Raw genomic sequence first — 11,792 nt, forward strand, 5'->3', positions numbered from 1 at the left:
TCAAGGGGGTTGTTCTATGCTACCATCAGCCTTTTTAATCAGTTCAATCCCATGATCTCTATCTGGGCCATGAAGTGGAGGTAGAGTGTCAGTGGCTTTCTTATCAAATATGTTCAAAAACTCATGATAATGTTCAGACAGCTTTTCTCTAGAGTCAATCTTTGATTTCACTTTCAGAGCCTTTTGAATGTCAGTCAAACTGATGGTGAAGATCTTGATGTTTCACTTCTCTCAAGTGCTCACAAGTCTAGAGAAGCTTACAGCAGAGATGGAAATCATATCAGCTTTTGTGTTTGAACTAGGCTCTATCTCTATGCCACTCTCTTCAAATCTCACAATTCTTCAATGAGGGATCACGGTCGCCTTTTGCTGGGCCAGCCAGGGGTCATCTAGATACATATCATAACTATATAACCCATTCATCATGTAGAGAAAGGCCTATTCAGTTACATGACTGTCTATATCAATTCAAATGCCAGTCACTATGCTTGTGGAGAGTCTCATGGAGTCTTCAAAGCTGGTTATTTTAACAGAAGGAATTTCAATGCACAGGAGCTTATGCTTATTAATGTAGAATTGAGAAATAAGACCATAGACATTACATCTACTGTCTATCATTGCTCTAGTTGAAAAGGCATTATCTACTAAAGCATCAACAGTAAATGATTTGAATATCATTTTAGATTTAAATCCTCTTCATTGCTTTTTCATAAGCTTCTTATTTTGCTCCTTTCAGTGTTTTTTGATTGAAGCTACTCTTTTTCTTGAATCTTCACTCATATCCATATTGTTGTTATCCAGTACCAGCTTGAGAATCATCTTAGCTATTGTGAAGGTGGCAGAGTGTCTGAGAGGTTTGAACAGACAGCTCTTAATTATATGACCTCCAGCTCTGCATCTCAGACACAGGCCTTGCTCTCTTCTTTGATTAATCTCTGTCTGATTTATCAATTTGATGTGATGAGTGCTTGAGATCACAGCATCAGAAGAGAGATTCATCAGATCATCAGCAGAAGCTTGAGACTAGTTTCATTAATTGAGGACAGCATGACAAAGTAGAGAGTGTAGATTAAACATTGTATGATCTGAAGAAGATCTGTCCTTGTGATGTTTAGATCACTGTCTTAGAGTCTTAAGCTCAGAGAGTTGATGATCAACTAATCTAAGCTTCTTGCAGTAATTCTTGTAGAGAGATGATTCTCTTACACTCATCATGCCTTCCCTCAGCTCCATGCTTAGAGTGGATTTCAAATATCTCTTTTTAATGCAATCATCTCATTTGTGACCACTAGCTTCCAGCAGTAGCTGATTAAATTCAGGTAGAAAGTTGAAAAGAGCTCTTCTACTCTGTCATAGATTGTTGAGCTTTTGCATAGCCTTTTCTTGTCATGCAGAATCACTAAAGAACATGTGTATCTGCTTCAGTAAGCTCTCTACTGTGAAGTTGATCTTGCTCTTATTATTCTCAACTCAGAGATAAACTTGAGCTGCTGCCATTTCTTTCAGTCTCAAGTACACATACCAAGCACATTTCTCATTATTATCTAAAGCTTTCTCATCAATTTTAAGTTTTGATTGAAGCTTTAGCTCTCACTGAGAGTAGTGCTTCAGATTAGAATCATCATACTTCTTGCAGTCTGATAGCTTGGCCTTTAATCTTCTGACTGCAATGAATGATTGCAGGTTCAATTGAGAGAGGGTTGATGTCAGAGTATTCAAAGCTTGTCATAGATTAGCTATTTCAGCTTGCTGAGCTGCTATTAAATCCCTGTTCTCACACTGGACCTGTTTCTGCTGTTGAAGAAAGATCATCTATTGTTGTTCAAAGCTGCTGGAGGCATCCCTGCTCATTGCTTCACATTGATTCATTTGTGTATTTGTTGTACAAGTCTGCTGCTTTATCTCATTCAGCTAGACATTTTTAATATTACTCATTCATTTGTTAGCATGATTGCTAACTCAGTCTATTCATATACCAGTGCTATCACTAAACTTCATGATGCAGGATTTAAGACTCTCAATAGTCTATCATATGTTAGCACATTTGCTGAGCTTCATGATACAGAATTAAGACTCCCAGTGATCTATCAATGAAAGAAGTGAAGCAATTCATAATGTAAAGGGTTAAGCTCTAAGAACTAAAGGCTAGTCCTTCTATATAATAAGAATGAATTGCTTGAGAAAGAGAAGAAAAGAATGAGATGAGAACTCAAGCTTAAGCAAGCTCACATAGCATGATCATGTGCGCATGTGCAAATGATGACTAGGCTGAGTCAGCCAGCCAGAGTGAATCTAGAGGTTCAACCTCTTATACTCTGCACTTAGCATTCTTCAATGCTAGAGAATATGCTAGATCCACAGGCTCTGAGTAGCTCAATGACCATATATCATACACTTGCAATTCAGGGGGGTAGGCCTCTCTCATCCATGGAGATTATCCATTGAACTAGAGCTTCTTCTTCTGTAGATGTCAATTTCTGGCATTGAGACTGGGATTTCACGCATGGAATGCCTCCATGTAGTTGATTGGATAGAGTGGCATGAGAGATACTATAGGCCTTAGCAGCAGCTCAAATGCTAGAAATTTGCTTGATTTCATAGGCTCTAATGGCCAAAAGAAGTTTTCCTTCCTGATTAGAGGCTTGAATTTTCATTGTGGTTGAGAAATTGAGCTTTGATTGTTGATGATGGGTTGAAATTGGAAAGGTGGCCAGTTGAGTGATCTGGCCAGTTGAGTGATCAATTATGTTATAACTTCCGCGTAGCTAGCGATCGCTTCATAATCAATCAAGCAATCTATCCTTCACATCTCTCATATTGGGAGGCCTAGCTAGCTATCTAATATACGCTATATCACGTGCGGCGGGGCGGCAGCCCGGGCCACATACGCCCAACATTTAATAGTAGTAGCTAGCTTGCTTAGAGTCCCACAATGCAACAAGGTTGATATCAGTCCTCTAATTATTATTATTATTATTACTTATTTAACGCCTGGAGGCACGTGATCAGCTGACTAAGAATAGTCTGCTGTCGCAGCCACAGCATCTCTCTAAGGGTATCAGACATGCCAGCGCAGCAGCTAGTCTGCTGCCTGACATGTCTAGTCAGCTGAAGCCCTCTTGAGAGTCTATGTACAGAGTAGCCCCTGTCCTGGAGGTTCTGAATGATGTAGTAGCTGAAGATTACAGGACTGAGAAAGTCAAGGACTTCTAGAGTGATGTGTAGAGGTGATGAGAAATGTATATAAGAAGTGTAGAAAAGAGAGAGGGGAAGAGAGAAGTCAGATGTTGAACAGATTCTAGTAGCAGTGTTGAATGTCAATGAAGAAGCAGGTATTAGTGCATCAGATAGAGAAGGTTGTAGCTTCTCTTACTGTGCTGAGAAGTCAGTCAATTGCTTTTTTTGATTCTCAGCATGCTTCAGAGATTTTAATTCATTTAATGTTCTGATCTTTTCAGCAAAAGAAGAAGTGCTCAGAGGTCTTATCTCAGCTGCAAGAGCAGATGAGGAGTGTGTTGTCATGTGCTCATCTGTGATGATAGGCTGCAAAGTCACTGTGATCTGTTCTAGCTGTCAGCAAGTGGCCTAGATTCCTTCAGAGAAGAGTGAGCTCAGAGAAGAGTTCTTTTGACATTGAGATATTGAGGTTCTTGTATGATGATGTGCTATTGAAGCTTCAGTATTGTTGCAGTGAGGCATTGAAGTGTTCTTTAGCATAGAATTTGGCCCACACCAGGGTCAGAGTGTGGTGAGTGCATTTCATTGTGCAGACTGACTTGGCCACAGCATCTGTGACATCATTGTCTGGAATTCCAGTGTGGCTGAGGCATCATTGAACATAGACCTGTCTCAGACCAGCTGGACCTGGGCTCTGTTTTGTTCAGAACCTGCAAAGTTCATTGAACTTAGCAAAGATGAGAAAAGATGTTCATGTGAGTGTGTCTGTGTGAAGTCTTATTGCAGTCTCTTCATTGTCTAGAGTCACTATAATGTGCTGTGTGAACATAGAGAAGGGGTTCTGTAGCACTGTCTTGAGACCAGCAACTGCTGCAAGCACTTCAGCATCAAAGACCTCAGTGGTGCAGTTCAGAGGCAGCTTACCAAGCTCCAGAGATTGATTTGTTCCTCAGTATAGACAGTAGCCTCCACCTGAAACTCCTTGACTGTCTTTGAAGTCATCAGTATATGTGATGAGATTGAGAGAGGATACAGCTTTCTGAAGTCAGTTTTGAAAAGCTGCTGGTTCTGCAGCTTGTCCCACAGCCTCAATTTCTAGTGTCTTTTGCTCTCTATTTGATATATCAGAATTGTCCCAAGAAGGCAAGGACTCTGAGCCAGATGTGATGACTGTCATTTTAATGTTTCATCTAATTCATTTAAAATGTGAGGTGTATCATCTTCAGTGTAGGAGATGTGATGGGTCAGCTGCAGTTATGTGAACAGCTAGTCAGTCATGTATTCTTTCTAGCCAGGCTTTGACCAGGCCTCAGCTTGATTCATGTAGGAGAACAGAGATAGGCATTGTGACAAAGACAGATAAAATGACTCAAGCAGTGTTGTTGAAGACTATCTGAATCTTGTCAATGACTGTCTGAGAGGTTCACTTTGAGAACCAGATCTCAGCTTCATAAAACAGAGTGCTGAAGACACAGCTTTGAGTTGCTTGTCTGAGCAAATGTGTTTGATTTTCAAATAAGACTTCATTTAGTGATTTAACATGTTCTGTAACAATTCTGGCTCAAGTGCATGCAAGATGAATATGTTCTCTGAAGAGTAACTTTCTGTCAAAGAAAATCTCTAGCCATCTGGTGTAGTTATTGAGGGAAATTGTCTGTTCATTAAAGAAGATGGAGGGCTTCAAGTACTTGATCTTTTTATGAAAGTATTGAAGCTCTGTCTTGACTGAGTCAAATGAGATTTCATTGTCAATACCTCATTCCAGAGTGTGATTGAGAGAATTCTGAAGCTGACTTCCTACTCACTCAAGGGAGCTTCCAGTCTTCAGAATTGCAATGTCATCTGTGTACCCAAATCAGTCTTTGATAAGCTGGAGGAGGGGTTCTATGTAGAGCAGAAAGAGAATTGATGAGACAGGGAATCTCTGTGAAAGATCACAGAGAATCTGAAACACCTTCAATTGAACACTGTCTAGTCAAATCAAAGCTAGTCATTGATTGAGAAAAGATGCTACCCACTTTATCAGAACTGCTAGCCAGCTCTGTTTCTGTAGATGTCTTAGAAGTCAGTCTCAAAGAACTTCATTGAAGGCCTCTTTGACATCTAGAGTGATCATGCCAGCCAGAAGATGTTTGTCCCATGCCCTTTGTACATCACAGACTAGTGCAGTGATGAGGTCTACTGCAGACCTCTGTTGAACAGCACTACACTGATCTTCTGCTAGAATGTGATGATGAAGAGTGAGATGAGACATTTGTCTAGCTATCAGACACTTCAGCTCTTTGCTGAGGCAGGATAGCAGTGCAATTGAGCAGTAAGACTTTGATAGAGAGTAATCTCTTTTCTCTGACTTTGAAATAATCATCATCTCAGCCTTCTTGAAGCTCTGAGGGTGGATTCCTTGATCTATACAGTGTTGAAAGAGTAGAACAATTTGATTGCCTATCACTGACCATGTCTTTTGAAGAATCTTGGCTGTAATGCCATTCAGATCAGAAGATGTGCTAAGTGTCTGGCAGATGGCTCTGTAGACTTCCTGCTCTGTAAGAGGCATTCAGAGTATCTCTCTGCATGAGATTGTTGATGTATGCTCTGGAATATCTTCTGTGTCAAGATGTCTGGCCAGAAGTGTCTCATGCAGTAGAGAAGATTTGCCAGCACAAGATTGTTCTAGATGTCTGTCAGAATGTCATAAAGGAGGGGTGAGGTCTTGAGGTTGGTATTTATGTCATTTGACAATCTTGTAGACATCTGATAAGGAGGAAGCCTTCTCAATTTGCTGGTGATTCCATGCTCTCTTAGCTTTTCTAATTTCTGTCTGAAATGTCACTTGTTCTGATTGACAAGAACTGTGTCTACATGCTGCATGATATACTCTTCTGACTATCTTGACTGCTGGGGTCCATCATGAGACATGATGACTCTTGAGTCCTGAGGCAAGAGAGCAGGAGTCTTGTAGAGCCAGTTGAAGAGATTTCACAATGTTCACTGCTTTCTCATTCACATTCTCATAGACTGATGAGGAGAAGAGAGTGAGTAGTTGCAAGAAGTGATCAGCATTGCAGATCATGAGACTAAGCTTCTTCTTCTTAATCAATTGAGTCTGAGTCTGTGATAATTGAACTGTTGTGATAAGAGTTTCATGATCTGAGATGCAGTGCAGTTCAGAAGTAATATGACAGATAGCTGAGTTGGCAGTACAGAAGACAAAATCAAATGTGCCTTCTTGTCTATGTGTAGGGGATTCAGCCAGGTTGAGAAGCTGGAGTTCAAGAGAGATTGCTCAGTTATACAGATTCTCTCCTGCTTGAGAATGTCTATCAGTTGTAGAGTCTCATGCTGTGTGTCTAATATTAAAGTCTTCTAATGCCATCCAGAGGATGGTCTCTGTGGTGTGTGTAAAAGAGAGGAGGTCTTGAAGGCCTTGACCTGCATCTGTGACATCAGATGAAGTGTTGTATATGTTGTAGATATTAGCTCTTTTGAAGTTAAAGATCTTAACTGAGACACAGACAACATTTTTTGAGATATCTGCTATAGATTGAGTTGATGCAAGAGCTCTTTTATTTCTGACATAGAGCAGTACTCTGAGCCTCTTGATTCAGTTGAAGAAGAGCAGAGTGAAGCATTTGTATGAGAGATGACTTTTGAAGAGATGGGTGGAGAGGTTCATAGCTATTCAGAGTTTCTGAATGACCACAATGTTGCAGACTCTTTCATCTGCTAGTGAGAGAGCAATGTTGTGAGAGTTTGACTGTCTTTCTACATTGACTTGATATATAGTGAGTGTAGATTTGTGAGGAGGACTGTGACTGCTCTTCATTAGTGAAGGTTCAGACTTGATGTGATCTTGATGTCTGTTTGAGAGCAGGTCATTGAGTCTGTCTGATTGCTCTGAGAGCTAGTGACTGATGTCAGTGAGGCTGAGAGAGAGGATGAGATGAAGTCTCTAGAGTTTAGCTCTGAATTGCTCTTCTCTGCTGAAGTTTGATGAGCTGAGATGAATGCTCTTCTGTCAGCTTCATGTATTGAGTGTAGCTGACAGCAGAAGATGTGTTCTATATGTTCAGAGACTATTTTGAGCCTTGCTGGACAGTCAGTGCTGAGAGTGAAATGAGGATCAAGACAGTTGCAGCAGTGAGCTGATGTTTGACATCTGTCTGAGTGTGTGGGACTGCTGCACTTCTCACAATGTAAAGATTGTGCACAGTTTCTTTCTGTGTGAAAGTCATGACATCTTGTGCAAATTGAGATCTTTGATGATTTCTTGATTTTGTTAATCATCACTGAGTGACTGAAAAGATGAAGTTTGTTTAAAAAAAGATGCACTTCAGAGATTCATACTTCAACTCAGATGTACTCTTCATGCAGATTGAGGTTCATGGACTTCTTTGTCCAGTGACAATGAATGATTGAAGTCTGATGAGCAGTGTCTCAAATCTCAGAAAGAAGCATCTCTTCTGACACTGAAATCAGAGTGATATTCTGTTCTTCAAAGCTGTGTGTTGACTTCTTGATTGAGCTGACTACAAAGATGATTCAGAATTTCTGTCACTCAATAAGATAGTCATCTACAGCAGCTTTCAGCTTATCTGCATGTTCAAGAATGAAGACTGCCTTCACTGGGAAGAGAGCAGTCATGATGATTTCTGATGAGCAGTGTCATACATCAGTGATCCAGGTCAGATCAGAGATCATGGCATGTACTTGTTCACAAATAGCTTGAAGGTCTAGGTCATGAGCAGCATGTGCTGCAGATAGTCTAATCATGACTTGTTTGTCTTTCTGTTCTTGATGCAGAGGATGATTGACCTGCTGTATCTGCTTTTTGTGAGGTTGTCCCATTGCTGAAACAGTCTGGGGGGAATTGTTTGAGAAGATTGCCTTAGCTGTTGCAGTGGTAGCATACATCAACATAGGCTTTGATTCAGCAGTGAGGTCTTTAATGACTTTGACTATGCCATGTCTCATGACTTGTCTTAGTACAGCAGTCTGGTGTGGTAGAGAGTTCTCATAAGTGCAGAGTATTGGGTCCAGTATCACAGATAGCTTATTGCATAGCTCAAGCACTGCAGCTAGCTCTGCAGAGAAGAAGTTGTTGACATGACTCAGCAGAGCATTGAGCTTATAATTCACTGTGGAAGAGGAGTTCTTCACAGTTAGCAGGACTGCTTGAGTGCAGTCAGTCACATTCTCAATGAATTCTCCTCCTGGTGAGAGGGCTGGGTGGGGATTGAAGTCAATATTGATTTGATGTAGTTGAGCTGTGGTGGCTGTTGTAGTGTCTGATGTGTCCTGGGACATGGTGTTTTGGGGCTGGGGGGGGTCATCCAGGGGTTTTAGTGGAGCAGAGGAGATTGCGCGGGCTCTCTTCTTTTTAGAGTGAAGAGGAGCCTTGGTGATAGCAATGTTGCTGTTGTTTTGGCTCATCGCGGCGAAACTGATATCGGTCCTCTAAGACGTTGAGCCTCGTTCAGCTTAAGCAGGCATTCTCACATGAGCACAGCGCATGGGTTGGTCAACCTGCATTTACTTCTCCCAAGCTTTTAATTCCCAATCTCTAATCTATCATTACTTTGCTAGGCTGAGATGCGTTTTAAAAATTAAAAGCAGAGTTTGCTACCTCGATATTTTCTTGCATATCTTCTTCTTCTCTTCACATATCCCTCCCCTGTGTGCAGCTGTTTCAGATATTCTTGTGCAGTCCAACGAACCCAGTGCCTTAAGAGAAGGAAGACTTTAGCTTCTGCCTCGACGGCTCTATGGACCGTGGTTTGTGCACTGTCCAAGCAGCATGGGAAGCATGCCCGGCCCCATCCCTTTGTTATATAAAGTGAATATCCGTTAGTCGATGAATCAGATATCACCCGAGAAAGGACGTCTAATCCGTGGGATGCGAACATGGGCGGCGAATGCCAGGGTGTCGATCTCCTCCTCTTATACATGGAACCACCTCGGGCTCTATCGGCCTTATAGAGGTGTCACGGCTGAAGGCAGGAGCAGACCCGGGAAAGATCCCGTGCTTCGTGATACCGACTGCTGAGCGGCCGCCCTAGGCATATGGCGTTGGCTCCTCCCTTCCTTCCTTGGAGGTGGAGCGATCCCCCATATGCTGTATACACACTATACGTGGACTGGTGTCCATTGGATGTCCCATACGGTTGGATACGTTATATATCTCTTCTGGACCTAACGTTTTGCGCATCTCCATACACATCACATTGCAAGCTACATACACTCGTTTTCGTTTTTAGCGTTTTTTTACTTCCTAGTTATAGACTATCGTACGTCTCCAGATCAGCTTCTCAAGATACCGCCCGGCAAGGCTCCCTATGTATTATCACGCTTGTTTGAACACCCGGGTCACTATACCCACTCCACCCAATAGCACATCCTGTCGGCATGCTATTCTCCCTCTGCGCCCTACTGATGCTTACCCTGCCACTAGGCCTGCTTGCCCAAACCATATGCAATGGTCATCCTGAATACTGCAACCGTCGCTACACAGACGTGTCCTTTGTCGGAGCTCACAATTCACCTTTCGTGGGCTTCCTACCACAGCACAACCAGGAGATATCTGTGATTAACCAATTAAATCTCGGCATCCGTTACTTACAGGGCCAAACACACCTGAACGCGAGGGGAAAACTGCGCATGTGTCACACTTCATGCTTTCTAGAGAATGCGGGCGGCCTCGATGCGTATCTAAAAAAAGTGAAGTCGTGGCTCGACGACAATCCGGACGAAGTGGTCACGCTCCTAATTACAAATGGAGACGTGCTGGACGTCTCCAGATTCGATGAAGCGTTCGCGAAAAGTGGCATTGTCCCTTACGTTTTTGTTCCTCCTTCTTCTCCCCATAGACTCAACATGGACGCATGGCCGACTCTGGGACAAATGATTCGGTCTGGGAAACGCCTTGTCGTCTTCTTGGGTTAGTGTTTTGGTGTCCTCTCCCCCTGTCCTTACCTTCTCCTTCTGCCCTTGGGCGAAGGAGATTTTTGCATTTCTAACTAGTGTATGAACGTACCAAAATATATCTATATATATATGTAGATTACGAGGCCAACACGAATAGGTTCCCGTATATTCTCGACCAATTCACTTATTATTGGGAGACGCCGTTCGATACCACCGACCCGCTATTCCTGCATTGCAAAATCGATCGTCCCCCAAATGCAAACCCAGATGGAAGAATGTATATTATGAACCACTACCTGGATATAGAAAGGATTGGCCTTTTGTTTCCTGATCGGTTCTCTGCACCCAGAACCAATGCAGCAACGGGAAAAGGAAGCATCGGGGCGCAGGTTGAGCTATGCACTGCAATGCATGGACGCAAGCCCAACGTCGTTCTGGTTGACTTTCTCAATCAGGGAGATGTGCTTCGAGCGCAGGATACGATGAATGGGGTTTAAAATTATCTTTTTTTTGGGTTTTCGGAAAGTTCCCCCCACTATCATATGGATTGGCTGGCATGTTCATATTCGCTTTCAGAAGTGATATCCCGTGTTCCCTGCTTAAATTTAGCAATCGTGTTAGTCTCTAGGTAGCATCTGTATTGGCACGTAAGCATTTGCTATTGTGACCTCCACTGTCAATGTTTGCATTATTATCATCATCAATAAATTTGGCTCCACCCTTGACGCTTTTGCGAGTCTCCTTAAAGCAACAGTTGTGGTTTAAGGCTTCACATCCTCGACCATTCATAGGCAAAAACATCCCAAGGTTCATCACTTTTTCATTACTCACTTGCTTGAAAAAGGTTTCAGGGTATCTGACGTGTTATCTAAATTCATTCATATGTGTATATATATACGTCCGTAATGCATATAGAACGAATAACCGGGGAGTTAAACTTGGACCTACATACATACATACATACATACATACATACATACATACATACATACATACATACATACATACATACATACATACATACATACATACATACATACATACATACATACATACATACATACATACATTCATACATGCGGGGCGCTTTAGAAATATTTAAGCTTATTTTAGGTCCCACTGTTAGTTTGAGTTTTCCGCTCGGACATTCGGAGCGTTCAACCGTTGACTATAATAACTAGTTAAGCAGTTCCAGCACCGGACTGCTAGATGGCCAAGTCATCTTGCAATAAGAGATGTTAGCTAACTATTGATGGGAAGAAAACACAAGTCCATAGGGTATTTGAGTAAACCCACCCTGTTTCAAGCAACCTTGCGTAGTACAGCCCTGTCCCTCTTGATAGGTCAACGTCCTGTTCTCGAGGTCCGTCTCTCCGCGAAATATTTCACCCCAAAGTCGCCCTTGATATTTACTTGCGCATGTATCACGTGCCCATGCATGCAACTCGGGAACCTCTCTTAAAAACCCTGATTGACCGACCTCATTTTGCAGTACGAGGCAATCAAATAAACATTTATGCTAAATGCTATTAATAGCCTCCTCCGTTTATTGGAGGCTAGCAATCCATCTACGAAGAAATTGGGCTATTGATCTTCTTTCTTTCTCTCTTTCTTTTTGGTTTCCTATTATTTAACCCTCTTTATACCCGCTCTCTCTGCAATGCTTTTCTTTGTGTTCTCTAACCCATAATAAC

The 11,792-nt window shown here is 42.1% G+C and overlaps 1 protein-coding gene across 1 annotated transcript; it reads left to right on the top strand.

Annotated features, from left to right (window-relative positions):
* Positions 1-9,579: 9,579 nt before the first annotated feature.
* On the top strand, positions 9,580-10,595 carry PADG_07829 (uncharacterized protein; the record flags this gene model as incomplete). The annotated part of the gene is made up of 2 exons (XM_010764861.1): positions 9,580-10,111; positions 10,234-10,595. The coding sequence occupies 2 exons, from the start codon at positions 9,580-9,582 to the stop codon at positions 10,593-10,595; spliced, it is 894 nt and encodes a 297-aa protein (XP_010763163.1).
* Positions 10,596-11,792: the final 1,197 nt, after the last annotated feature.

The sequence above is a fragment of the Paracoccidioides brasiliensis genome (assembly GCF_000150735.1).
Source record: "Paracoccidioides brasiliensis Pb18 unplaced genomic scaffold supercont2.12, whole genome shotgun sequence".
Lineage (NCBI taxonomy): Eukaryota > Fungi > Ascomycota > Eurotiomycetes > Onygenales > Ajellomycetaceae > Paracoccidioides > Paracoccidioides brasiliensis.